A 25,854-nucleotide genomic window follows, 5' to 3' on the forward strand; every position below is an offset into this window, starting at 1 on the left:
GCCTGCTCCTCCACCTCGCCTGGCCCACGAATATGAACTTTAATTAGCACACCTCCCAATGATTCTTGTACGTCCCCAAATTTCGAAACCATTCTCTTAAGCCACACCTGGATAAAAGGCCCGCCGTGGTCCTTTTTTAGAAAGGCCTGTGTGGGTTAGGAAGCTCCACCAAGCATGGGGTGTGTCTGTCAAAGATACTTTGGGAGCCTGTTTTCAGGTTCCCCGTGGCTTGACCCGGCAGGTCCGCATAGAGGATGATTAGGACCACGGGCCTGAGTGCAGGTGTCTGAGATGGTCTGCACTTGGCCGTGCGGGTGTGTGTGGGGTGTGTCTTTTGCTCCATCCCTTGGCATTTCTATAAATACCCTAGGGCAGAGACAGGGCTCGTTGGAAAAAGTTCCAGGCCCTCTCGAGGCTATCCTGCATTTTCTATCTGTTTATCTCCACACTCTTAAATCCTATCTAATATTTTTCTGCTGCTCTCACTCAAGAAAACTCTGGGGAACAGTGGGGTTGGTGGGTAAACGCCCCGTAATACTTGAAACCTTTACTAATACTAGATGTCAGTTGCTGAATATCAGTTCAGGTTTAATCTACCCCTTCATCCATTCCTGCTGTGAAAAAGTATTTTAGCTTTAAAGTATTATATACAACACACTTTCACTGTACTGGTCAAGACCACAACAAACTCCTGTTTGAAAAAAGTGTGAATGTGTAAAGTTGACAGGCCAGCCAGCATCCCTAACCCCTCAAGTTTCCTAGTGTTATAACCACCAGGGTCTTACCGCTTTCTTGACTTACTCTACACATATTCTTAGTTTTAAACTGTAGAGGGATCATTTTGCAGGTATGCACCTTAAATTTTTCAGATAACAATAAGATAGACTTTCGGGGGGGTGAGGTGGGGAGGGAAGAACAAGGGAATCCGTGACTGATATATAAAATTAAATTATAAAATAAAAAAGTCAATAGAAAATAAAAAATAAAAAAAGATAGACTTTCTTTTAAAGTGTTTTGCATTGTAGTCCTTTAAAAAGGTTACAGAAGCCATTTCTTTAGCTGGATCCTCTTTGGTGTACTTTTAGGTTATTTCCTGGCAAACTGTTGCAGTGTATTTTTTTTTTTTTTCTGCACACTCATCTTAAATGTGTAGCAAACTTGATAAGAAGTGCACCAACATCTGATTTATTTTTTTGGGACAGGGTCTCACTGTGTAGACCAGGTTATCCTCTGCCTCCCAAGTGATGGGATTAAAGGAATGTGCCACTGTACTTGGGCATGTTCTCTTTTGAAAATGAGTGTTCATTCTTGTTTGTCCAGTTTAGTTGAACAAGGGGCAGGAGAGATGGCTCAGTGGTTAAGAGCCTTCGTGTTCTTGGAGAGGACCCAGGCAACTAAGGATTGCCTGTAATTACAGCTCCAGGGGAATCTGGTGCCTCAGGCCTTTGTGGACATCTGCACTCATGTACATACCCCCCACCCCCCACACAAGGACGTGTCATTAAAACAACTGAACATGTTACCTCAAGAATCTTATAGCTTAGAGAATTGATAATTACAAATATATATATATATATATATTAGGAGTTTTACATTTTAGTGTTAAAATAACGGTTGTCTTTGCTGGGTGTGTGGTGCATACCTTTAGTCTCGGCAGAGGCAGGCAGGTCTCTGAAAACAAGGCTAGGTTGATCAACAAAATGAGCTCCAGCCAAGTCAAGGCTACATAGTGAGACTGTCTTTGAAAAAAAAAAAGAAAGAAGTTACAGTTGTTTTCAAAGGCAGACATTTCAGGATGAGGTATAGGAGTCCCTTGGACTAAATGTAGGGTAGAACCACTCACCATTGAGAACACGAGACTTTCTACTCCAGTTTCAAGCTAGTAGGGGCAAATGAAAAAAGAAGTGTAATTTTTTTCCTCGGGATCATCAGGGGTCAACATGGGTGAGGATTTAACTAAGGGCCTTGTGTTATTAAGCATATGTTCTCACAACTCCTCAAATAAATGTCCTAATTCTGGTATCATTGCTTTCCTTTTTTTTTTTTTTTTTAAAGATTTATTTATTATGTACACAGAAGAGGGCACCAGATCTCATTACAGATGGTTGTGAGCCACCTTGTTGGTGCTGGGAATTGAACTCAGGACCTCTGGAAGAGCAGTCAGTGCTCTTAACCTCTGAGCCATCTCTCCAGCCCTGCCTTCCCTTTTTTGGAGTCAGCAAAGCTTCTTCAAGGAAGCAACTTTTAACCTAATTTGAAGACTAGACTGACTAAGACACCCCCCCCCCCAATTAATTTTTTTATGTGCATTGGTGTTTTGGCTGCATGTATTCCTGCATGAGGGTGCCAGATCCCCTGGAACTGGCGCTACAGACAGTTGTGAGCTGTCATGTGGGTGCTGGGAATTGAACCCAGGTCCTCTGGAAGAGAAATAAGTGCTCTTAACCACTGAGCCATCTCCAGCCTTTGAGCCATTTCCAGCCCCACCCCCTAATTTATTACATTTATTTATTCTATTAAGAGAGAGAGTGTGGTTGTGAGTGTGTGTAGTGAGGAGAGTCTGAGGAGTCCGTCAAGAGCTTTTTCCTTCACTGTTTTGTCAGGCACTTTTACCCACCGAGCAGTCTCTCCATTCAGAGTAAGTCCTTTTTAGAGCAGAGATGGAGAGAGGAGAAAGCACAGGTGTTAAGGCAGTGGCTTTCAGATCAGAGTTGAGGCTTCACTAGCTATAGTGGGAGAACTCAGGATTTGGGGCAGGCTGTCTTCCTGTCTGTGTCGGTTGCTTCTTTTGGAAATGAGGACAGTATTCTACTTCACGACACCCTGTAAGGATCAAATGAGTTGTATCTAATGTGTCTTGAAGAGTGTCTGACCTAAAGGTGTTGGCTACTGTATAAACAGAAACAGGTTCTGTAGCACAAAACTTAACTTTGTTATGCACTACCTTATTTCTATTTTTGGGAGGGTTTAGATTAGTTGGGGGTACAATTTGCATTTTGAAAACTCAGTACTGAAAACACTGATAAGGAATGGTAATTTTATGAAAATTCAGTACCTGAATATACTATGGATATTAAATGGTGTAAACTGAGACTTGGAGACTACCACAGTGAAATGGGAGGTTGTAAAGTCAAAAAAAAACCCTTACATTCTCAATACCCAGTGAGGGGGATATTTGTGGAAATGAGAGTGCCTACTATAGGGCTGAAGTATGTTCCTTCTAGGTTTTGTTTTCTCCCACTATTTTAGCCTTGATTGGCAGTGAGTCTGGTTAAATCACTGTTCTTAAATGAAAGGATAAGAAATTCTTTAAAAGTTATAGATAAGGATTTTTAAAATGACCACAGGCCTTTCTACTACAATTAACAGTTATTTTTCTTGTTAAGTTTTTATTTTTTTCATTATGTGTGTATATGTCTGTCTGTTGATATGTGCATGGCATGAGTGTAGTGCTTTTGGAGGCCAGAAGAGGGTATCTGATCCCTTGGAGTTATAGTTATAAAAGGTGGTGAGCCTCTTTACATGGGTGCTGGGAAGTGAACTTGGGTCTTCTGCAAGAGCAGGATGTTCATTGAGCCATTTCTCCAGCCCCTAGTTAAAAGTTTTTGTTTTGTTTCGAGATGGTGGCATACACCTTTAATCCTAGCACTTTGAAGGTAGAGGCAGGTGGATCTCTGAGTTCAAGGCTAGCCTGGTCTGCAGAACTAGTTCTAGGACAGCCAGGGCTACATAGAAACCCTCTCTTGGGGCCCCCAGCTGGATCAGGCCCTCTGAATAGGTGAGACAGTTGATTGGCTTGATCAGTTTGGGAGGCAGCTAGGCAGTGGGACCAAGTCCTGTGCTCAGTGCATGAGTGGCTGTTTGAAACCTGGAGCTTATGCAGGGACGCTTGGCTCAGTCTGGGAGGAAGGGACTGGACCTGCCTGGACTGAGTCTACCAGGTTGATTGCAGTCCTCGGGGGAGGCTTTGCCTGGAGGAGGTGGGAATGGGGGGGGCTGGGGGAAGGGAGATGGTGGAGGGGGAGAATAGGGGAACCGTGGCTGATATGTAGAACTGAATGGTATTGTAAAATAAAATAAAATAAAATTTTAAAAAAAGAAACCCTCTCTCAAAAATAGTGTTTAAAGACGTTAGGATACATGAAACATAATAAAATACTATATACCTCTGTAAAACAACAACCATGTTTTACATACTAAAATTGAGTAAGGCAAAGAAAGGGAAAAAGCCAAGTGAAGAGCCCCATGTTTTGAGATGGGCCCTCATAAGGTAGCTCAGGCTAGCCTTCAGCTCTTGTTCCTAACTATGCCTGATTTTAACAGTAGCTTAGTACTGTCTATTATACAATTAAACAATCCTGATTATTTATTTATTTTTTGAAAATAGAGTCTCTCTATGTAGCCCTCCCTTGCTATTCTGGAACTCATGTAGACCAGGCTGGCCTTGAATTTACAGAAATCTACCTGCATCTGTCTTCCTTGTGCTGGAATTAAACACACATGCCACCACACCCTGCCATTTCCTGATTTATTATTTAAAAAGATACTTTGCACATTGTTTGCTTGAATTAGGACTCACATAAAATGGTTGTGTTTCATTAGGTTTATGTTGTAAAAGTTGCCATAATCCTTATGTTAGGTCTCAAACCTGGACAGACAGCTGAGGTGCCTACATACTAAAGTGGATGATGGCTGCCAAGTTCTCCCTGCATCCCTTAGTCCCTACTGTTACAGGATACATTGGCTGGCATACCCCACTCCCTGCCCTAAACCTCTCCAGCCCAAGAGCTGGGCTGCCCTTCCCCAGCTGTCCCTTCCTAGATAATCCAGCCATTTGGGTTATGTGGTCTTTTCTGTCTACTCTATTGGCCTAGGCTGCCCCTCCTGGTCAGCAGCTGCTCTCTGCTCTCCCCTCCCCATCTCCTCACGTGGCTCAGGGTCGAGTTCACTCTGGAATCTCCTAGATGTCCCTACCTCTGGCTATGCTCTCCCTTTTATCTACGGTAAACTTCCTTCTCCACCACACCTTCAAGCAGTGTGTGTCCTTTTTTTCTTTTTTTTTCCTGTCCTTCCTACCTTTCTTTCCTCCTTTGTTTTTTGTTTTTTGATACAGGGTTTCTCTGTGTAGTTTTGGTGCTGTCCTGGCTCTCACTCTGTAGGCCAGGCTGGCCTCGAACTCACAGAGATCCACCTGGCTCTGCTTCCTGAGTACTAGGACTAAAGGTGTGTGCCACCACTGCCTGGCCCTTTTTTCTTAGCCTCATTCTAACCAGTGATGAGACTCTGACACATTTGGAGTAGGGGAAAGAGATCTGCCTCCTTCAAAGTTCCTGTCTTCATCCATATTTTAATCAGTCTTTTACTTAAATGCCTTTTTTTTTTAAGTAGTTACTTTTTTTTATTGCTGTGAAGAGACGCCATGACCAAGGCAACTTAAAAAAGAAAGCATTTAATTGGTGGCTTGTTTACAGTTTCAGAAGGTGAGTTCATGATTATCATCATGGGGAGCCAGGCAGCAGGCAGGCGAGCATGGCGCTTGAGCAGTATACTCTTGATGATCCACAAGCTTGAGGCAGAGAGTGAGACTGGGCCTGACAAAAGCCCACCCCAGTGGCACACCTCCTCCAAGAAGGCCATACTTCTTAATTCTTCCCCCAAACAGTTCCACCAGTTAGAGGCCAGACATTCAAATATGTGGGCCATTCGCCTTAAACCACCACAGTAGGGATTAATGACTGCTAAGGGGATGGTGTTTATCCTTATATTTGAAGGTTTAAGGTGAACCAGTCTTGTGTCAGACTCACAGTGCTTCAAATGAACAGTGTGTACAAAGGCCTTGAAGCAAGAAGCAAGTGGTCTGAGAAACAAGGAGAACAGTGCAGGCAAGATAAGACTAGAGACATGCTAAGAAGCTACACCACGTGTTAGTAGCAAGGTCCTGAGCAGAATTAGTGTTGCTGTAGCTCCCTGCCCCCTTTTTTGGTAGAGTGGTAGGGATTAAACCAAAGTCCTTATGTATGCTAGACAGGCATTCTCTTGTGATATATAGTTCCAGAGATCTCACTTGGGAAGTAGAAGTGGTCGTGCAGATAGGGAGATAATTTCAAGTGATTGAGAGGTAAAAATCTTGAAGTCTCTGGAGGCAGAAGTAGGCAGATCTCTGAGTTCAAGGCCAGCCAGGGAAACAGAAACCCTGTCTTGAGAAACTGATTAGGTAGAAGCCCCACCCCTCTCTCTCCCCAGACCCTGCCCCATCCCAGAAAGCTGGCCATTGGTGGCTCCTCCCCCCAGATGCCCGGGACCATGCCTACCAGCTATTTAAGACTTGGCCCTCTCCTGTTCTGTCTCCTACCTTCCTGAGAGCCACCCAGGAGTGCTCTGCTTTGCATTGCCCTGTTTATCAAATCTGGATTTATTAATTCAGTTTGATTTGGCTTATTTTCTGTGGCAGAGGAATCCAGCAACCAGGGATTCAAAACTTACCAAAAAAAAAGAAAAAGAAAAAAGCTCTTGTAAGTGATACTGAAAATGTATTTTTAAAAACTTTTTGATTTTTTTTGAGAGGGTCTGTGTACCTCAGGCTGGTCTTGAACTCCCAAGTGCTGAGATTACTGGTGTGCGCTACCATGATTACCAGGTAAAAGTTGACACTTTCCTGTGTGGTTTCTTGTCCAGGCATGTTGGAAGGCCAGGGTCTTAGTGATTTCCAGCTGTGTGTGTCCTTTCTCTCTTATCTTAAGCACTCTGCTCTGGAGTAACTGGTACCACCTGACAGCCGGTGGGAAGCAGTGATTGTAAATTGGACTTTCAGCTAGAACAGTTTACTCATTAGCATCAGCATTGAAGGTGGAACATGTCCAAACCTGTCTCTAGTTCAGGATTCACCTGAGGGAGGCAAGGATGGCTTAGTCTCCAGCTTTTGTGCTGGATCTGAAATAGAGATTGAGAATCTCAATGTGAGTGAGTGTTTTGCATTTGTTGCAGAGATACATGTCTATATGTCAGATTTTGTTGTTGTTTTTTAAACTGTTGCTGGAATTTTTTTTTTTTTTTTTTTTTTTTTTTATTCTGTTTTGGAGATAGTCTCTATATATAGACTCTGGCTGTCCTTGGACTTGTTGTGTAGACCAGGCTGATCTTGAACTCAGCAAGATCCACCTGCCTCTGCCTCCTGGGTGCTGGTATTAAAGGTGGGTGCCACCATGCCCAGATTATTTATTAATAAATGTTAAATACAGATTTTTCTACTCTACATTTATATATAATTTTTTCCCTTTTAGTTTGCTGACTGCAGAATCTTCACTGCCAAAATGACTTCACATCCCACCTCTGCCCAGTGCTCAACATCTGCCAGTGCTTGCAGAATCTCCTCAGAAAGAGTGAGTCAGGTAATCGCTGTTGGGCATCTCATTGCTTTTTAGAATGGTAAGAAATTGAATTGGGGTCTGTAGCTGAATTCATCTATTAGAATTTGCTTAAAGCAGAAGTGGTGATGCTGTAAAACACCCCCCCCCCCCATAGGATTACACAGCCCTGGTTATTCTGGAACTCACTGTAGACCAAGCTGGCCTTGGACTCACAGGGATCCGCCTGCTTTTGCCTCCCAAGTGCTGGGATGAAAGGCATGTGCCACCGCTGCCCAGTGATCTCTGTGAGTTCTCAAGAACTCTGTCTCGAAAAACCAAAAAAAAAAAAAAAAAAAAAAAGATTACCTATTTGAAAGTTATAAACAGCTTGAAATGGCCAAGGTTGGGGATCAGAGTTTTCATTCTCTATGCCCCTCTGCTTATTTAATTCTTAAAGTTTGTTACACTAGGCATGTGTTTTAGAAGTGGGTAGTAGGGAACTTGGGGCCAGGTTATCTAAGTTCTTTTTTGTCTTGTCTGGTTGACCTTAGTTTGTTTTTTTTTTTTTTTTTTTGTTTGTTTGTGCAGTTTGCTTTTGAGGTCTGAGAAAGACAGACATAGACAGGTTGAACCTGTACAGCCTAGCTGACCTGGACCATTCTTTGTAGACCAGCCTGCTTTGAACTTGCTTGATCCTCCAGCTTTCTCCCAAGTGCTGAGATTCTAGGCATTTGCCACCAGGTCAGGCTAGGTTGTTTTATTTAAAAGACTGCCTTAAATTGTGAATATAGCAGATATATTCTTTTTTTTTTTTTCTTTCCTTTCTTTTTTTTCAAGACAGGGTTCTCTGTGCAACAGCTCTGGCTCTCCTGGAACTCTTTGTAGCCAGGCTGGCCTCGAACTCACAGAGATCACCTGCCTCTGCCTCCCAAGTGCTGGGACCTTCCAGAGGTCCTGACTTCAATTTCCAGCAACCACATGGTGGCTCACAACCATCTGTAATGAGATTTAGTGCCTCTTCGGGCATACAGGCATGAATGTGGCAGAACACTGTATACATATAAAAAAAAAATATTATTTTATTGGTCTTTTACCTGTATGTATGTCTGTGTGAGGGTGTTGGATCCTGAAGTTACAGATAGTTGTGAGCTGCCATGTTGGTGCCGGGAATTGAACCCTGCCTGGTTCTATAGAAGAGTGGTCAGTGCTCTTAGCTGCTGAGCTGTCTCTCCAGCCAATAAATAAATCTTTAAAAAAAAAGATATTTGTGAAACTTTAGAATGAAAGAGGTCTTATCCTTGAGATGGCTATAAACGGAAAAGATAAAAAAAACTTGATAATAAACAATCTTAAAAAAAATTGGGCTGAGTGGAGTGGTGCAGGTCTTTAACCCAGCAGGAGGCAGAGGCAGGTGGACCTCTGAGTTTGGGCCAGTCCGAGCTACACAATAACAGACCCTATTTTAAATGAAACAAAAATAACACAATAACAAAGTTATATAATATGGGCGTGCTACAGGGGCCAGCTTGGAGGGGAGTAGTGGGTTATAGTCTGGACCTAAGTGTTGGAGATGATGATATTAGATATAGTTCATTGGTATAGAAGATAATAATGTAGCATGAAGCAAACTGGAGTTAGAAAAGCCCTACCTCATCTGTCTTGTTGATAGAGAGAGAGTGGGGAAGGGAGATGCAGAACAATGAGGAAGTATTGAAGCTAACTCAAAAGCAGGTTTCCCAGTTCTATAATACAGTAGTGTGTTAACAACTTACTAATACTGCCAAGATCTCAGACTCTCTCCTCTAGAAAATGACATCTTTTTTTCCTAGTGCTTATTTTATCCAAACAAATTTTTTTTTTTTTTTTTTTTTTTTTTTTTTTCGAGACAGGGTTTCTCTGTGTAGCTTTGCACCTTCCTGACTCACTTGGTAGCCAGCTGCCTCGAACTCACAGAGATCCGCCTGCCTCTGCTCCGAGTCTGGATTAAAGCGTGCCCACCCCCCGCCCAAACAAATTTTTATCTGAGACTATTTTGTCTTTCATCTCAGAGATAGAGGTAATTGTTTTGTTTTTTGAGATAGGGTTTCTCTGTGTAGCCCTGGCTGTCCTGGAACTGGCTCTGTAGACCAGGCTGGCCTCAAACTCAAGAGATCCACCTGCCTTCTACCTCCTGAGTGCTGGGATTAAAGGTGTACACCACCCACCACCCACCTCCCACCTCCACCTCCCACCTCCACCTCCCACCTCCCACCTGAGATAGGATTAATTTAAGATGGTCCCATTCCTTAAAAAAAAAAAATTTTTTTTTCCTATCCTTCTTATGCTAGGGATTGAATTTAAGTCTCATGTATGCTAGCCAAGTGCTCTACCACTGAACTATCTTCTTAGTCGTGTGTGTGTGTGTGTGTGTGTGTGTGTGTGTGTGTGTGTGTTTTAGTTAAAGAATAAAACTTTCCCTATATGGAAGAATCTTTATTACTCAAAAATGTAGATAGTTGGCTGTAGAACTTTCTTACCTGGAAGTGGCTTAATTACTCTTGTATTCAGGTTTATGCCCAGGATGTTCTGAGAAGTATTATCATTCCACAGTCATAGTTGCCTCTGTTCATGTCTGCCACCCACTGCTAGCTAGCTCGTGGTTGAAACTGCTACTTTTCCTTACTCGGCACTCTGTCTTCTGGCCAGTACAGGTTGTTTTATAGATACCTAGGAGTGGAATTGGTATTACTTGATAATCCTGTTTATTCATTTTTTTTTTATTTTTTAAAGATTAATTTATTATTATGTATGCAGTATTCTGTCTGCATGTATATCTGCAGGCCAGAAGAGGGTGCCAGATCTCATTACAGATGGTTGTGAGCCACCATGTGGTTCCTGGGATTGAACTTGGGACCTCTGGAAGAGCAGTCCGTGCTCTTAACCATTGAGCCATCTCTCCAGCCTCCTATTCATTTATTTTTAAATAAAATTTTTTTGTTTTAGTTAGCCTGCATGTATGTCTGTGCTTCACAGGTGTGTCTGGTGCCAACCAATACCAGAAGAGAGTGTCAGATAATCCTGGAACTGGAGTTAACAGTTGTGAGGTGCTTGAGTGCTGGGCATTGAACTCAGGTCCCCTGTAAGAACAGCCAGTCCTCTTAACTGCTGAACCATCTTTCCAAGACTGCCAACTTTTTTTTTTTTTTTTCCCACATCAGTTACACCATTTTATTTCCATCAGAAATACACGAAGATTCTACTTTTCCTGTTTTCTTGCCAACAGCAATTTTCTTTTAAAATGTATCATTATTGTCATCCTTGTAGGTATGGATAGATTCCATGTTGTAAGTGACTTATCAGAAAGGAGGCAAGTGTCTCCTGGAGTTTTTGTTGGTTTTTTTAGTCTTTAAAGGAAAGACTAAAGGTCTCCCCTTCCTTGATTTTCAGAAACCAATGTAATTGAAATATAAATAGCAGCTTTATGCTGGGTTTGTGCGGGAGGATCCAGAGATCAAGGTCATTCTCTACTACATACTAAGTTCCAGGCCTGTCAGCTCCATCAACATTCTGTCTTAATGTTTGATTTTTACAGCAGGTACGGCCAAAACTGCCACTTCTGAAGATTTTGCAGGCAGCGGGTGCTCAGGGTGAAGTATTCACCATGAAAGAGGTAAGTCACCAAAGACAGTCCCAATTTTAAGAACAGTTTCGTAGAGGCCATCATATGCGCAGTTCTCAAATCTAGGCTAAGAAAGGAAGTTGTACTACTGAACGAGAGCTTTTGCTGGTGTAAAGACTGCCACATTAATTTCCTATTTCCCTTAGAGTTCCTTTTGTAGTGTATATATTTGTGGTCAATCACAAATTCATTGACCTGGGAGTTATAATATAGCAAAGTGTGTGGGTTAAAAAAAGGTCACAGATTTGCTGCCAGGCAGGAATTTGATGCAGTAACTCTGTCATTGTACATTTGTCAGATACTGTCTGAGCACCAAATCATTTTGAACATTTAGGAATTTAAATAACTTGCTTAGTATCTGGAAGCTTTTTTTTTTTCTTTTAAAACTATCAAAGTACATTGAATTCTTTAAGCAGCAATTAGTATTAAAATGTTAATGTACTCAAACAATTTGCAGTTAGTATGGTATGTAGATCCTTCACTTTCCTTAAGCAGAAAACAAAATTATGGAGCTCTCTTAGTTTTCCCTTAGAAGTGCCATATCTATCAGTACTACTGCTGAAATTAAAGATGTCTTTGACTTGCTTATGAGGCTCAACAAGAACTTAGAGTAAAAAGTTTGGTGTTTTTTTTAACCTACCTTTAAAAAACAATTCAGGGTCAGTTGGGAGGGTAGAAGGGAAATAAACAATGAAGCATTAAAAGATATTTCAGTAGCTGTATCTCCTCTTCTCCCCCATCCCTTCCCGTTTTATCCTCTCTTTCTGTTTGTCTTAAAATGTATCCAGTGTATCAACCTAGATAAAAAGGTTCTATGACATGCTTCATCTACATTTTAAAGGACACTTTTCAAGTTGACAGTCAGGAGTTTTTGAAGCCTGAAAAGAAAAAGAATACACTTTTATTTGTTAAAGGCCTAGATTCTGGTTGTTGTTGTTGTTTTTTCCCCCGAGACAAGCTTTCTCTGTGTAACAGTCCTGGCTGTCCTGGAACTTGCTCTGTAGACCAGGCTGGCCTCAAACTCTCAGAGATCCACCTGCTTCTGCCTCCCCAGTGCTGGGATTAAAGGCATGTGCCCCCACCCAGCTCTGGTTTTTATATTAGGACTAATGGTCCTAGTTACATTTGACATTTGGACATTTGCCAATGGAATACTGAATTGCTACGGCTTTTCACTGTCAGATCAGTCTGTTTTGGTGCAAAAATCTCTGGCTCTGTTGATGGTTGAGTGTATGAATCTAGTAGTAGGAAGCATCTATCTAGTTTGAGGATTGCTTATCTACCATCAGCATCCAAACACTGGCAGTCTTGTATGTCTTTCTCTTCTAGCAAAATAGCTTAGTCACTCATGGGTAATTGTGATTTCAGTAGTAGTCAGGCTTATCATTTCATGGTGTTTTTATTTCCATGTAGGTAATGCACTATCTAGGCCAGTATATAATGGTGAAGCAGCTCTATGATCAACAGGAGCAACATATGGTGTATTGTGGTGGAGATCTTTTGGGAGATCTGCTGGGATGTCAGAGCTTTTCTGTGAAAGATCCAAGGTAAAAAGGATGAGGGTTTATATATCTTTGAGTGCTTATACCTGCTCATTCGAGCTATATAATTTGTTTTTTTAAGTATGTATTTTAGGGGCTGCATATGTTATCTAGCCAGTGAGATACATGCAGAGTACAATAGTGAGCAGTGTGGACAGTTTGACACACAGACCATGATCATCTTCATCCATGGTAAAATAATATGACAATAGGCCATAGAAGAGAAGTACATGAAATGGGAAATAGCTGGGACTCAGAGTGTCAGAGGTTCCTCAAAGCAACAAAATTTGAGCTGAGCTGGAGCAATTTTTATGAGGGACTAATTGGAAGGAGAGCCTCTGATTGAATATCTTGTAAATAGGTTGAATAGGAGGGAGTCATTACTAGGTTAGAACTTTGTGAAGTGTTAGAAAGGAGGACGTGTGAGCTGATAAGAAAATACAGAACTACAGGGCAGTTTGAGGTTCATGGTGAGCCTAGTAAGAATCGAGTAGAGTAAATTTGACCTGTGTGGTAGTCTCTGCTTACATGGGATGAATAGGGCCATTGGCTTATCCTTTCAAGCTAGTTGGCAACTGAGAAGCTAGGGGTCTTTTTGGTTGTTTATTTATTTATTTTAACTTTTTAAGAGAAGCTAGGGTTCTGAAAAACTTTTTTTTTTTTAATTTAAAGTTTTATTTCATGTGTATGAGTGTTTTGCTTGCTTGTATATGTCTGTGCCCCATGTATGTGTTTGCTGAAGGAACCCAAAGAGGGCATAAAAATCCCCTGGAATTGAAGCTCCAGCTGGTTGTGAGCCACCATGTGGTGCCGGCAGTTGAACTGTGTCTCTGTGAGAGCAGTCAGTGCTTTTCAGCTGAGCCATCTGTCTGCCCCACCCACACTCTCCAGTAATCCTCCTATAGTGATTGCTTTCTTCTGATCTTATTTTTCACTCTCCCATTTCTCAATCAAAAACAGAAAACTTGACATCTAGAAGGAAAGAATAATTTTCAAAGGCAGTCTCCCTAATAGCAGGGGCTTCTTTTTGTTTTTTTTTTGAATAGGTTCTCACATTAGCCTAAGGTAGGCTCAAAATCAGTGTTTTGCTAAGAATAGCCTTGAACTTGATCTTTCAGCCTGGACCTCCCAAATGCTGGGGTTTCAGGCAAGCACTACTGTACCTGGCTCCTTCCTAATATTTAAATTATTTAAAAAAAATTATGGGAAGAAGATTGTGTGTCTCTAGGAGAAAGTAGGAAGGTAACATACCACAGATATATTTAATTAATATATAAGAAAACCCCACAAATATTTATATATTATTTCTTTTACAGCCCTCTTTATGATATGTTGAGAAAGAATCTTGTCACGTCAGCCTCTGTTAACACAGGTATGTTATATGTTTCTTCAGTCTGTATTGAAGCTTTGAGTTTAAGGGAGCAAATGGTGGGAACAAGGGTCAAGATGAAAATGGGGTGCTGTCTGTGACATGACTGGGAGGGATATATGTATGACTGTCACAGAATGGTTTACTGTTAAGTTAGTTCTCACTCTGGTAATCAGTCATACTGAAGCTAGGAGGAGGAGAGATGTAAATTTTTTTTCCTTTAATCAGCACAGGGGATTGAGCCTAGGGCCTGTATTTATGTGCTCTACCACTGACCTATATTTCTAGAGTTCTGTTTATTGTTTTCAGATAGTTTCTCTTTAAGTTGCCCAAGCTGGCCTTGTTGTCTCACTCTGTAGCCCAAGCAGTCCTTGATTTTGTGGATTCCCCTGACTCTGTCTTCCCAGCAGCTGTATTTTTTGGTGTGTGGAAACAGGCCCAGCTTAAATTTAGTAATTATAAACATTGCGTAATATTTGCTTCATCTTTATATACTTAAAAAAAAAAAAAACAGTTACTGTACTCCTAAGTAATAATAAAATTAATAAATGTTCCCTAATCCTATTGAATAAGCTAGTTTGTAGTTTGTTTTTCCTCTCAGTCATCTTAAAAATACCATTTATTTTTGGTTTGTTCAGGTGAGGATCCATAGTCCATACATTGCATTGGGATTATTGCAAAATACATAACTTACCTGCCTTCTTTGAGTGGGTGTGTGTGAGAGAGATTTGGTTTGATGTTAAATTGATACCTTTTTTGAATGTCACATAATAATTGTATATATTTGTGGAGTACCATGTACTTGTTACATATAGAATGTTCAGTGATCAATTTGGGATAACTTAACATATCTACCATCTCAAGTTGATCCTTTTTTGTGTTTTGGAGGCATTCAGAGATCTCCATTTCTAGCTATTGAAATATTCAGTAAACTACTGTGTCCACCGTATTGTGGTATAGGCTTCTGCTTTTGGTTTTCATCATATTGGTTGAAGATTTGGGTAATTTGTCCTGTAGGATTGCCTGTGTTCTAGAATTGACAGATTGTATCCTTGTGGTTGTATTTCTCTACTCTTGCTGTTGTAGAGTAATGCTTGAATAGATTCATTTAAATTAAATTTCTTTGCTGACAGATCTTCATTGATGGTGCTTTGGATTTCTCTTTTCTCCTCTGTGTGTCTCACATTAGTTACTAGCCTGTCGCTCTTTCATATCGATTCTGTGGGCTCTTGGTAGTATTGCTCTGATCCATCTCTAGTATAAAGGTTCTCCCAAGAAACTTTCACCTTAATGATTTTAGTAATTTGTTTGTGCACCACACGTTTCTTTACTTATTTATGAGGCAGAGGCACACATTGTAGTTCAGGTTGGCCTGGAACTTGCTGTGTACCTGAGGCTAGTCTCAAACTTGGGAATACATGCCTATCCCAACCTCCTGAATATTGGGATCCCAGTCAGGAGCCACTACACTTGGCTCAGTAAATTGTTCTCTGCAAGCCAGTCTGACTCTTCCCAGACCTTTTAAATACTGCCTTTGACTTTATTAGTTACGAGGAGAAAACTGGCTATTTTGGGGTCTGGTTTCCAAAGTAGCTGGGTAGAGTTGCTGCTAAAATGTGTCTGACACTCTCCCTCACTCTGGACAATGAAACTGTCTCCTCTTCCTGTTTGCCTCGTTAGATTTGAGAGACACCGTCCAAGTTACACTCTTGCTAGATTTTGCTTGCGTTCACGGAAGTAAATAGACTGCAAAGAATCTTCTTAAATCTCTTTGTGTCAGTGAAAGACATTGAGAGGGGAACTTCAGAGAGAGGTCATTTATGAACTAAAACTTCCTTTGGAAAGTCACCGATGGCTTGAAATACATGAAGGTTTTATTTATAATTTTGATTTGTATAGTCAGTTAAATTTGTTTTCTGACCCATCCACTGAATATTTAGAGTGAACATATTCTTATTTCACTCCCCTCCCACCCCTTATTTTCTTTCTTGTACCTTTTCTGCATATATCTTTGTCTATTGTGTATTATAAAGATAAAGGATATTTCTTTAACAATTCAGTTCATCTTTACAGCTACCCTCTGAAGAGGTCCTAGAGGTAAAGAAACAGAAGGTTTATTGTTATTTTTAAATCCAATCAATGATTTACCCAGTACCAGACTCACAGTCACTGGCCATTGGCTAGTCCTTGCACTCTCCATTATATCACACACTGATATGTCCTTAATCCTTCTGAACTAACAGAATTTGCTCCACCCTCCCAATTTTTTGGACACACATTTTTCCTCTGAATATTGTTATTAAACTTTTTTATTTAACTTGTCATTCTGAAGAAATTTTGTACTTAAAAGCTACAGAATCCTTATAGAGTGAACACCTGTATCCATTACTTGGGAGGCAGAGATGGAGGATCTAAAGTTGCAGTCTAGTGTGGTCTACATAGCTACCGAGTCTCGGGGAAAAAGAACAAGTATTAAGTATTTAACATGCTCTTTACCCACATTCCCTCACTGGCAGTATGTAACATAATCATAGCATAATGATGACCTAGGAAATTGTTGCAACTTTTTCAAGGGATTTTTTTTTTATGTGTGTATGTAGGGTTTCATAGGGAATTTTGGAAGGACTTTGGATTGTCTGCTCTGACTTGATTTTATAGTTAGTGCTTATGGTTGGATGTCTCTGTTGACCTGAAAATAAATTGGATTGTATGTGTTTTATTTAAAAGGACAAATGAAAAAAAGTGCTTTTCTTATAACTTGTAACTTTGCAAGTGGGTTAGACCTTTATCTATTTTGATTGTTGAAGAAAATGTAATACTACAGGTTTTTTTTTTTTTTTTTTTTTTTTTTAATAAAAAGAGAATAGCTTCACCTGCATTGTGTTAGTTTGATCTTTGAAGATGACTTTGGCAAGGAAACTCTATCTCTGAAGTTGTCCTCACTTAGCTATAAAAATGCTTCTAGAAATGTTACAATTTTGAAAAATGTTTGTTTTGTGTAAAACGACTGAATTGTGAGAGTAGTTAGTCTGGATCTGGATTCCCAGCAGTCAGTTGGATGCTGCTGCTGTTTTCTATGAATTCGTCTTTCTGACTCTGCTAGTGGCTGGTGAACCCAGTCCTCAGCAGGCACACTTGAATGTGTCTCAGTTACACAGAGCTTATAGTAATGGTGTAGATCAGGTTAGCATCTCAGTAGCTTATTCTTTTCTGTAGTCATGTATTTAGGTTTTGTTTTACTTGAACTTATGTAGGTCCTTGGGATACATTTCTTCAGCTGATGCAATATAGGGATGTCTGTCTGGGCTGTGAGATGACTCAGTGGGTTAAGGACTTGCTGTGCAAGCCTGATGACCTGCACCCACTGTGGAAGGAGATAACTGACTCCTAAAGTTGTCTTCTGACCGTCACAATGCAAGTGTGACATGCATGCCATTATACACAATAATAGCAGATAGGAAAAATCTAAGCAATTTCTCTCAACTATGTTTTCCCCTCTCTCTTTTCTCTCTACTTCTGTTGATTGTTTGGAGAGAAACATTCACTTCTTTCTTCCAAAATGTTTGTAGTCACTGAGAAGAATAAGACTTAGTGACCAGTCTGTATTCAAGGGATTGGAGTTAAGATCATGAAATCATCGTTGGCATTTAAGCATGCAGGTTTAGGGTTTGCTTGAAGATGGAATTGTTTTCTGAAACAAGTCTGGCATTTCTGGTTTTAGATCTTGTATTACAACACTTAAACATACAAACTGAACAAGTAACCTTTGTTGTTTATAATATAGGCGGTTTGTTGATAGAGGAAGAGACAAACACTCTATTGTTTTCTGCTTGAGGTCACTTTTTGTGTAAAAATCTGAACACGTGCCATGGAAGAGTATTCAGCTACTTTTGCTTTCCCCCAGATTGTTCTGGTGTCATCTTTTACCATGGCCTGTCTTGGATTTTGTCATTTTTAGCAGTTTGGTTTTTTCCCCCATCTTGGGAATGAGAGTCTTTTCCAGGCAGAAGTCCATCTAGAGAGAAGAAGCCTCCTCAGGGCTGTGTGCTGAGGTTTTTTGGAAAGAATGGTTATTACCAGGGAAGGTTTTCCTTTTGTTTCACTTGCTATCCAGATGCTGCTCAGACTCTCGCTCTCGCACAGGATCACAGTATGGATATTCCAAGTCAAGACCAACTGAAGGTAAACTCACCGCACGGTGACTTCTTTTCTTGTACAGAGTGGCCCCTTCTCTGTACCTGTGGACCTGGGGCTCCCAAGGCCTTTTCGTGACTGTGGTAAGAATTTAGTAAGAAAAGTCCTTGGGAGTTCACAGTCCAGGGACAGAGTGAACCTTCTCTGTTCTGCCCTTACCAGAGTTCCAGTCTCTGAATGTGTCTTTGGGATGTAGCACTTCTGATTTTCACTTCTTCCAGTTGCTCTCTCTCTCTCTCTCTCTCTCTCTCTCTCTCTCTCTCTCTCTGTCTCTCACTCTGTCTCTGTGTGTGTGTTTGCGCATGCATGTGTTTAAGATGGTACATATTGGAGTTTTTGAAGAATTGCTGTATTAGACTCTAGCAGGCTCGTTGCAGTTAAGTTCATGTCATGACATTTCCTAAAGTTTCCTAAACCTGAGGAAACTTAAGATCATCTTGGAATATGGCGAGGATGTCACATGTTTTCTGAATTATGCCTAATATGAAGTAGGCTATGCAGAGAACCTGTTTTTCAGTAGTGTATTGTCCTTTGTACAGAGGTTATTCCCCTTCCCCAAGTTTGGGATTCTGCCAGTTCTTCTCGTGGTGTTGAGAGGTGTTGTGTTGCTTTACTTGACAACTCTTGTCAGCTGCAGAGCTCTCTTTCTTGTGCGTAACCCATTGTGTTGCACACTAACTGGTGAGCCAGAATGGAACTGCTACATCCCCTGGTCTTAGTCATTTCTGCTGTCCTGATCGGCACCTTTCCCTTTCAGCACAGTGCATCAGGATGCTCCAGTTCCAGAAAAAGAAATGAAGAAGATGATACGTATACACTGCCTACCTCACAACGTAAACGCAGAGATTCTAGAGGAGGTAAGCTTTGGGTTAAGACTTTCTCTCCCTCCTCCTTCCTCCTTCATTTGTTCTTCTAGAAATGGCATCTGCTGTGGTCCTGCTGCAGCCTGGGTTCAGGTTCTGAGATGGGGAAGGGGTGTCGGCATGAAGAAATGTGCTTCCCGACCACCAGATGAGTTTCACACAAGTGGCTGGCCGGGAATAGCTCCAGCTGTCTTTATTTATACATCAGAAACAAGCATCAAGCATATTTTTCCATACTAACAAGTTTTCCATCCTCCCAATGTTAACCTCCAGCAAAAACAAATGTCAGATATCTTTTCTCTCAAGTTTTACATCAGAACATCTTTAAACAAAAAGCAACGCTTATCATTTTGCTAGCTTCACCAAATACCGAACCAGGTACATCCTGTCTAAAAAAACTAAAAGGTGATTGACATAGGCACACATTTTTAAGAACAACAATCCCGTTCAAAACATATTTACAGAAATAGGGGTGATCTGCCTTCGATCCTATCAGCACTGAATCAGAACAGCTCCCAGGCTGGCGTCCCCAGACAAGAAACCTGAGGAGCATTCCAAAGAATTTTAGGGGAAGATATTAGAGAAAAAAATGGGGTTTCCAGGAATGATCACACCTGTCCCATGCATGGTTGATAAAATGACACTAAACCCGCCAAGAGAATGATTAGTATTGTGAGAGAGGAGAGCATGCAAGCTGCATGGTTCCAGCATTATTCTGCACTGTCCCAAACTCCACTGGTCCTTGCCACGTGAGACTGTCCCCATGGGCTTTTGCCTCATCTGGAGACCCATTGGACAAACACTCATGTACTGGTCCGAAACTAGGCCACATGGCTCCCTGCAGGCATCTGTCTAGATAGTAGGTATTCTTTGGCAGCTTCTGGACAGTGGGTAGTACGGGACTCTTGCATGAGCTGGCGAGCTTGAGAGGATGTTGCTTGTTTGAATTTGCTCTTGTCACGTTCTCTGTCAAAGGACTCACTGTGCTCAGCCTTTTGAGTTTTGGTCACCCTCTGTAGACTTCACATTTTGACTTGGCTTTTGTCTTTTGAGGTGCACCTGATTTTAAAGATTTAAAGTTTGCAAGAATGGCAGAATCTATGTAGCAACACCATCTATGTTCAGCCCAGAGGCCAACATTAGACAGCAAGTGGAGTAGTTGTGCTGCCATAGTTGAGCCTTTCATCCTGCTGGACACATGATTGGGAATGAGTTAACTGAGATTTTGGAAGTTTCTCCTAAACTATTTTCTGAAAATTTGGATTTTTTTTTAATGAACAAAATCATAAATTTCCCCAAAGGTATTTAGTTTATGGCATAATGCTTTCTAGTATCTGGTTCCTGATTCATAATCCGGTCAAAGGCAGATTAGACTTTTGATTATATCTCAAAAAGTTATGGGGCTGGAGAGGTGGCTCAGCAGTTAAGAGCACTGGCTGTTCTTCCAGAGGACCCAGGTTCAATTCCCAGCACCCACATGGTAGCTCACAACTGTCTTTAATTCCAGTTCCAGGGGATCCCACACCCTCACACAGACATACATGCAGGCAAAACACCAATGCACATGTAACTTAAAAAATGTTTAAAAAAAGGTTATGTTACTAAAGAATTATATGTTTAAATTAAATTTGAATTAGTTTATCATGCTGGCTTGATTTCTCACTGTATTTGAACATAAATTGATTTTTTTTGTCTTTGTTTTTGTTTTTTGAGACAGGGTTTCTCTATAGCTTTGGAACCTGTCCTGGACTAGCTCTGTAGACCAGCCTGGCCTTGAACTCACAGAGATCCGCCTGCCTCTGCCTCCCGAGTGGTGGGATTACAGGTGTGCGCACCACCGCCTGGCATAAATTGATTTTTTTAATCTATGTGTTTGAAGCTATTTTAGTCTTTTAAATGTGTGCTTTCATTTAAGTGCAGATCCTTATTTTCTGCTCAAAAAAAGCTTTTTAAAATAATAGCTCAAGTCACTATATGTAATTTGCGGTAGAAATTTAGGAATGAATAGTTTCAGAATTTCCAGGAAGATCTATAGGTAGAAAACATTTTTACCTGTGGAAAGAATTATTCATATTCCTTTCATAATAAATTGTAGAGCTTGAATATTTGAGGATAACTAGTGATTCTGTCTTGGGAATTAGTTTCTGATCATTACAGTAATGAACGGATGAAAATGTAATTTAAGTTTGTCTGGCCAAAAGTAGGCCTGTGATAATAGAGGGATGTCATTAGTTGTGCTGTGGCAGGGACCAGTTATTTTGGAAATCTTTGAATCACATGAGCCTGGGCACGTTTATGCCTCTGTGATTGCCATCTCCAGGTCCAATACATTGGAAAGAGATAAAAGACAGTGAGAAAGTAGGGGAAGGGTCAAGTACTAAAGAGCTAGCAAAGATGACATATGGCAACAAAAGTGAACTTAGTAACTGTCTAAGTCTTTAAAACCTGTGGGGCCTTGTCATCTGTGGTCCTTCTAGGAGCCCTTGATCCAGAAAGACAAATACATGTTTATTTGGGCAGTTTGGAGTTCTCTGTTGATAGTTATTACCTAATAAAACATATGCATTACTGATAAATAATCTCAAATATGTGGCCCCAGGAAGACTTGAACCTTGTGACTCCCCATTAGGATCTGTACCCCCCAGTTTTGATCTTGGGTTTGGCTACTGCATTATTAACATTTGTAGTACACTGGCTAGGCCATTTTCAAAACATGTATTACAGTAAGTCGTCATCATTATTATTATGTGTTTTTATTTGTTTTTGAGACCAGATCTCACCATGTAGCCCTGACTAACCTGGAACTTGCTATATGCTAGGATTAAAGGCAGGTGTGTGCCAACATGCTCGGCTCTAAAGTCATTATCATTGTTTATTACAGTGTTAGAAATGTTTAAAATTTCAGAAAATGGCAATTTTTGAAATCCTTTTAGAACAGTACATTCAGATACTTCTAGAGTTTCTTCTAGAAAGTGATCTTCTGCTCATCATATTACTGCTTGCTAATGGAACCTAAATGGGAGATGTGAGCCATGCCAATATGGTATTTGTTTCTTTCTTACTGAGAAGAGGAGTTTCTTTTTACTTATTTTTACAAAGATTGTTCAGTATTCTGAGGAAATCTTGGTGGTTCTTTGTTACCTACAGTTACTTTCATTTGATTTCTGTAGATGAAGACTTAATAGAACATTTAACTCAAGATGAGACATCTAGGCTGGACCTTGACTTTGAGGAGTGGGATGTCGCTGGCCTGCCATGGTGGTTCTTAGGGAACTTGAGAAACAACCATATACCTAGAAGTAATGGCTCGACTGACTTACAGACCAATCAGGTAAAAGTCCAGTCTGAGGGAAGCTGCTGTGTGGGTCTTGCTTACTGTGACTGTATTGCATTCTTACTGCTTTGTTTTATCTGTATGAATAGGATGCCCAGATCTCTACAGACTTTTCCAAATTCCACAGTGAATGCTGTACATAAGTGGTGGACACTCTAATAAAATCTGGTCTTGAACATGAAATCGATGTAGTTTAGCTAAGCTATAGGAGATACTGACTTCTTTCTCTGTCCTATACATTCAGGTTGTCAGGACTTTACCCAAAACACATCAGAAGCTAGCCTGTTTTGTTTGTTTTCACTGCTTTAACTGTCATAACCCAATTAAGCCATTACTGTTTTTCATGTGGGTAGTGGGGCAGTTTCACACCACAGCTTCATTTCTTGGTTTTAATATTTTTTATTTTTGAAAACATAAGTGTGTGTGTGTGTGTGTGTGTGTGTGTGTGTGTGTGTGTGTGTGTACGTGTGTACACGTGTATGTGTACGTGTACGTACACTGTGTGTGTACTGGGAGGAGGGTGGATTAGATCTCCTGGAACTAGTGAGTTTCAGCAGTTGTAAACTTCATGTGGGTATTGAGAACTGAACCTGGTACTCCAGGCCTGAATTCCCCCCTGTGGAGTGGTTCTCATATGTAATCAGGAAGTGGTTGGTGGACTGGCTGGTTTTGTGTGTCAACTTGACACAAGCTAGAGGCATGAGAGAGGAAGGCGCCTCAGTTGAGGAAATGCCTCCATGAGATCCAGCTATAAGACATTTTTTCAATTACTGATCAGTGTGCGAGGGCCCAGCTTCCTTGTGTGTGGTGCCATCCCTGGCTGGTGGTCCTGAGTTCTATAACAAAGCAGGCTGAGCAAGCCAGGTGAAGCAAGCCAGTAAGCAGCACCCCTCCATGACTTCTGCATCAGCTCCTGCCTCTAGGATCCTGCCCTGTTTGAGTTCTTATCTGCTTCAGCGAGAAACAACAATGTGGAAGCATAAGCCAAATAAACCCTTTCCTCTCTAGCTTTTTTTTTTTTCATGGTGTGTTGTCGTAGCAATAGAGATAGTTGGTTACCCCCGTAGCAGACCATTATTGCACCAGTGGGTACATCTTATCTGATAAGTTGGTATTATAGGAAATAATCTTCTCATCTAGGAAAGTATATTGATGAATTTCTCCCCAAGAGTACATTTTTTGTTTTTGGTTTTTGTGAGACAGGGTCTCTACATAGCCCTGACTGTGTGCCCTGGAACTTAACGATGTAGACCAGTCTGATCTCACAGAACTCTGCCGGTCTTTGCCTCCTGAGTTCTTGGCAAGAGTACATTTTTTAATGAATAACTTGCATTATTGCCATGTTTATAATTCTTCTGTGGGATCAGAAAATAAGTAGAATAAAATCTAGACTCCTTACTGTGGGGGTCCAGCTCCCACCCTTTGAAGGGTTCTTAGGTGAAGGAGAGAGGAATTAAGAAATATTAGGTAGAAAGAGAGACCTAGAAAGACAGAAACATAGGGTAGCTTTGGGAGGGCCTGGATCAATACCCAACAGCCCCATCCTTTATTGAAAAGGGCTTTTTATAATATACCAAGGGGAGAGGCAAAAGACCTCCCTTTGTAAGATCAAAGCACACCGTACAGCCAAGTGTAGCTAGCTTCCAAACACCCGGTAACCACACCCGTGGTCAAATCATCCCATTATGCAGCCCTGCTGGGTAAAGCAAGCTCAGATTCTCTGACCCTGAGTAAGTTCTCACTAGAGCCTCTGTGGACTCCCACATCTTACCATAGCTGTAGCTTATCTTCATCAGTCTTCATTGTTCACTACCTGCCTTCTAGACACACAAGACTGTGTAATCCTTGAAACTCAGCGTTCCTGCCTCCCCCAGGCAAATTTAAATTTGTTTTCTGCTTTGTGAAACGTTTCTCTCCCAAATCTTTTTATTTCCTTCTCATGATTTAGAACTTGACTTGAAGGTAGTTTCTTTTTGGAGGTCATTATCACTAGTTCCAAGGTTACTATGTTGCATAATTCCAGAGGGATCCATTTCTTATTTTGTAGATGTGCACTTCTAAGCAGTAACCCTATAAAACCCACCCTCAAAAGTGCCTCCTCTACAGCCACCCTATTCCTTTAACTTTTTTTCTTAAGTCTTCTTTAAGTTTTAAAAGTTAGTATATAAAGTAATGGGTTTCATTATGGCATTTCTATATATTATTTATTGAGTAAAAAAATGCTTTTACTAATAACAAAAGTGAGTAAACAAATAAGCTGGACATTCATAACGTGAATCACCTTTTTTTGTTTGTTTGTTTTTGTATTTTGAGACAGGGTTTCTCTGTAGCTTTGGCGCCTTTCCTGGAACTCACTCTGTAGCCCAGGCTGGCCTCGAATTCACAGAGACCTGCCTGCCTCTGCCTCCTGAGGGTTGGTATTAAAGGGGTGAGCCACCACCACCCGGCCATGAATCAACTTTTAAGACAGTGATGGCATAAGTAATTAGCAATTTTATTTATATTGTTTTAACAAAATAAAATATTAGATAAAAACCGTCATATTGAAGTTGGACAGGGCAAACAAACAGAAGGAAAAGTGTAGTGCAAATCTTTTTTTGTTTTTGTTTTTTTGTTTGTTTTTTTGAGACAAGGTTTCTCTGTGTTTTGATGCTTGTCCTGGATCTCACTCTGTAGACCAGGCTGACCTGGCTGGCCTCTAACTCACAGAGATCCACCTGTCTCTGCCTCACAGTGCTGGGATTAAGGACGTGTGCCACCACTGTCCAGCTAAAGGTTTTTTTCTTGCTATTTTTATTTTATCTGCCTTGGTGTTTTGCCTGCTTGTATATCTTCATGAGGGTCTCAGGTCCCCTGGAACTGGAGTTACACATAGTTGTGAGCTGCCACGTGGACACTGGGAATTGAACCCAAGTCCTCTAAAAGAGCAGTCAGTACTCTTAACCACTGAACCATCTCTCCAGCCCCTGTAGTGCGAATTCTAAGTGGTCTCAATAATAAAAACCAGGAGTCAGATATCAGGGTAAATGCTGAAAGATCAGAGAAGTCACCTCTTACCTCTCTGAATCCTCCTACCGAGAAAAGGTTGAGCTCCTGTGTCCGCCCACCTTACATTCCTCTTTCTGCCCAGCCATATCACTTCCTGTCTCCTGTCTATACAGACCTCCAGACCTCTATGATTAACTAATGACTAGTTCCACCATCTGATCTTAAGGCAAGTTTTATTTGTTAAAGCACAAACAAAATACTACCACAGCAAAACTCCCAAGAGAAGACACAAGAATTAGAGACGACCCACTTGTTCATGCACACAGGAGTCCCATAAAAATACTAAACTGAAAGCTATAATATGTACACAGAGGACCTGGTGCAACCTGTGTAAGCCCTGTGCTTGCTCCTTCCATCCCTGGGAATTGATATGAGCTTTGCTCAATTGATTTAGAGGGTTCATATATCTGTTTCGTTTTGTTTTTTGAGACAGGGTCTCACTATGCAGCTTTGGCTGTCCTGGAACTCACTACACAGACCATGCTGGCCTCTAACTCAGAG

At 40.9% G+C, this 25,854-nt stretch overlaps 1 protein-coding gene across 4 annotated transcripts in view; it reads left to right on the forward strand.

Annotated features, from left to right (window-relative positions):
- The window catches only part of Mdm4 (MDM4 regulator of p53), a 37,953-nt gene that overhangs the window by 767 nt on the left and 11,332 nt on the right, over positions 1 to 25,854 (forward strand). The window contains exons 2-8 of one of the 4 annotated variants that reach the window (XM_028876562.2): positions 7,281 to 7,388; positions 10,918 to 10,995; positions 12,418 to 12,551; positions 13,862 to 13,917; positions 18,029 to 18,096; positions 18,866 to 18,965; positions 22,142 to 22,302. In XM_028876562.2, coding sequence (XP_028732395.1) covers positions 7,311 to 7,388; positions 10,918 to 10,995; positions 12,418 to 12,551; positions 13,862 to 13,917; positions 18,029 to 18,096; positions 18,866 to 18,965; positions 22,142 to 22,302 — 675 coding nt within the window. In that variant the 5' untranslated portion in view covers positions 7,281 to 7,310. The remainder of the gene's footprint in view (positions 1 to 7,280; positions 7,389 to 10,917; positions 10,996 to 12,417; positions 12,552 to 13,861; positions 13,918 to 18,028; positions 18,097 to 18,865; positions 18,966 to 22,141; positions 22,303 to 25,854) is intronic. The other 3 variants (XM_028876563.2, XM_028876564.2, XM_028876565.2) reach the window with 3 other exon arrangements.

The sequence above is a fragment of the Peromyscus leucopus genome, chromosome 15, assembly GCF_004664715.2.
Source record: "Peromyscus leucopus breed LL Stock chromosome 15, UCI_PerLeu_2.1, whole genome shotgun sequence".
Taxonomy (NCBI): Eukaryota; Metazoa; Chordata; class Mammalia; order Rodentia; family Cricetidae; genus Peromyscus; species Peromyscus leucopus.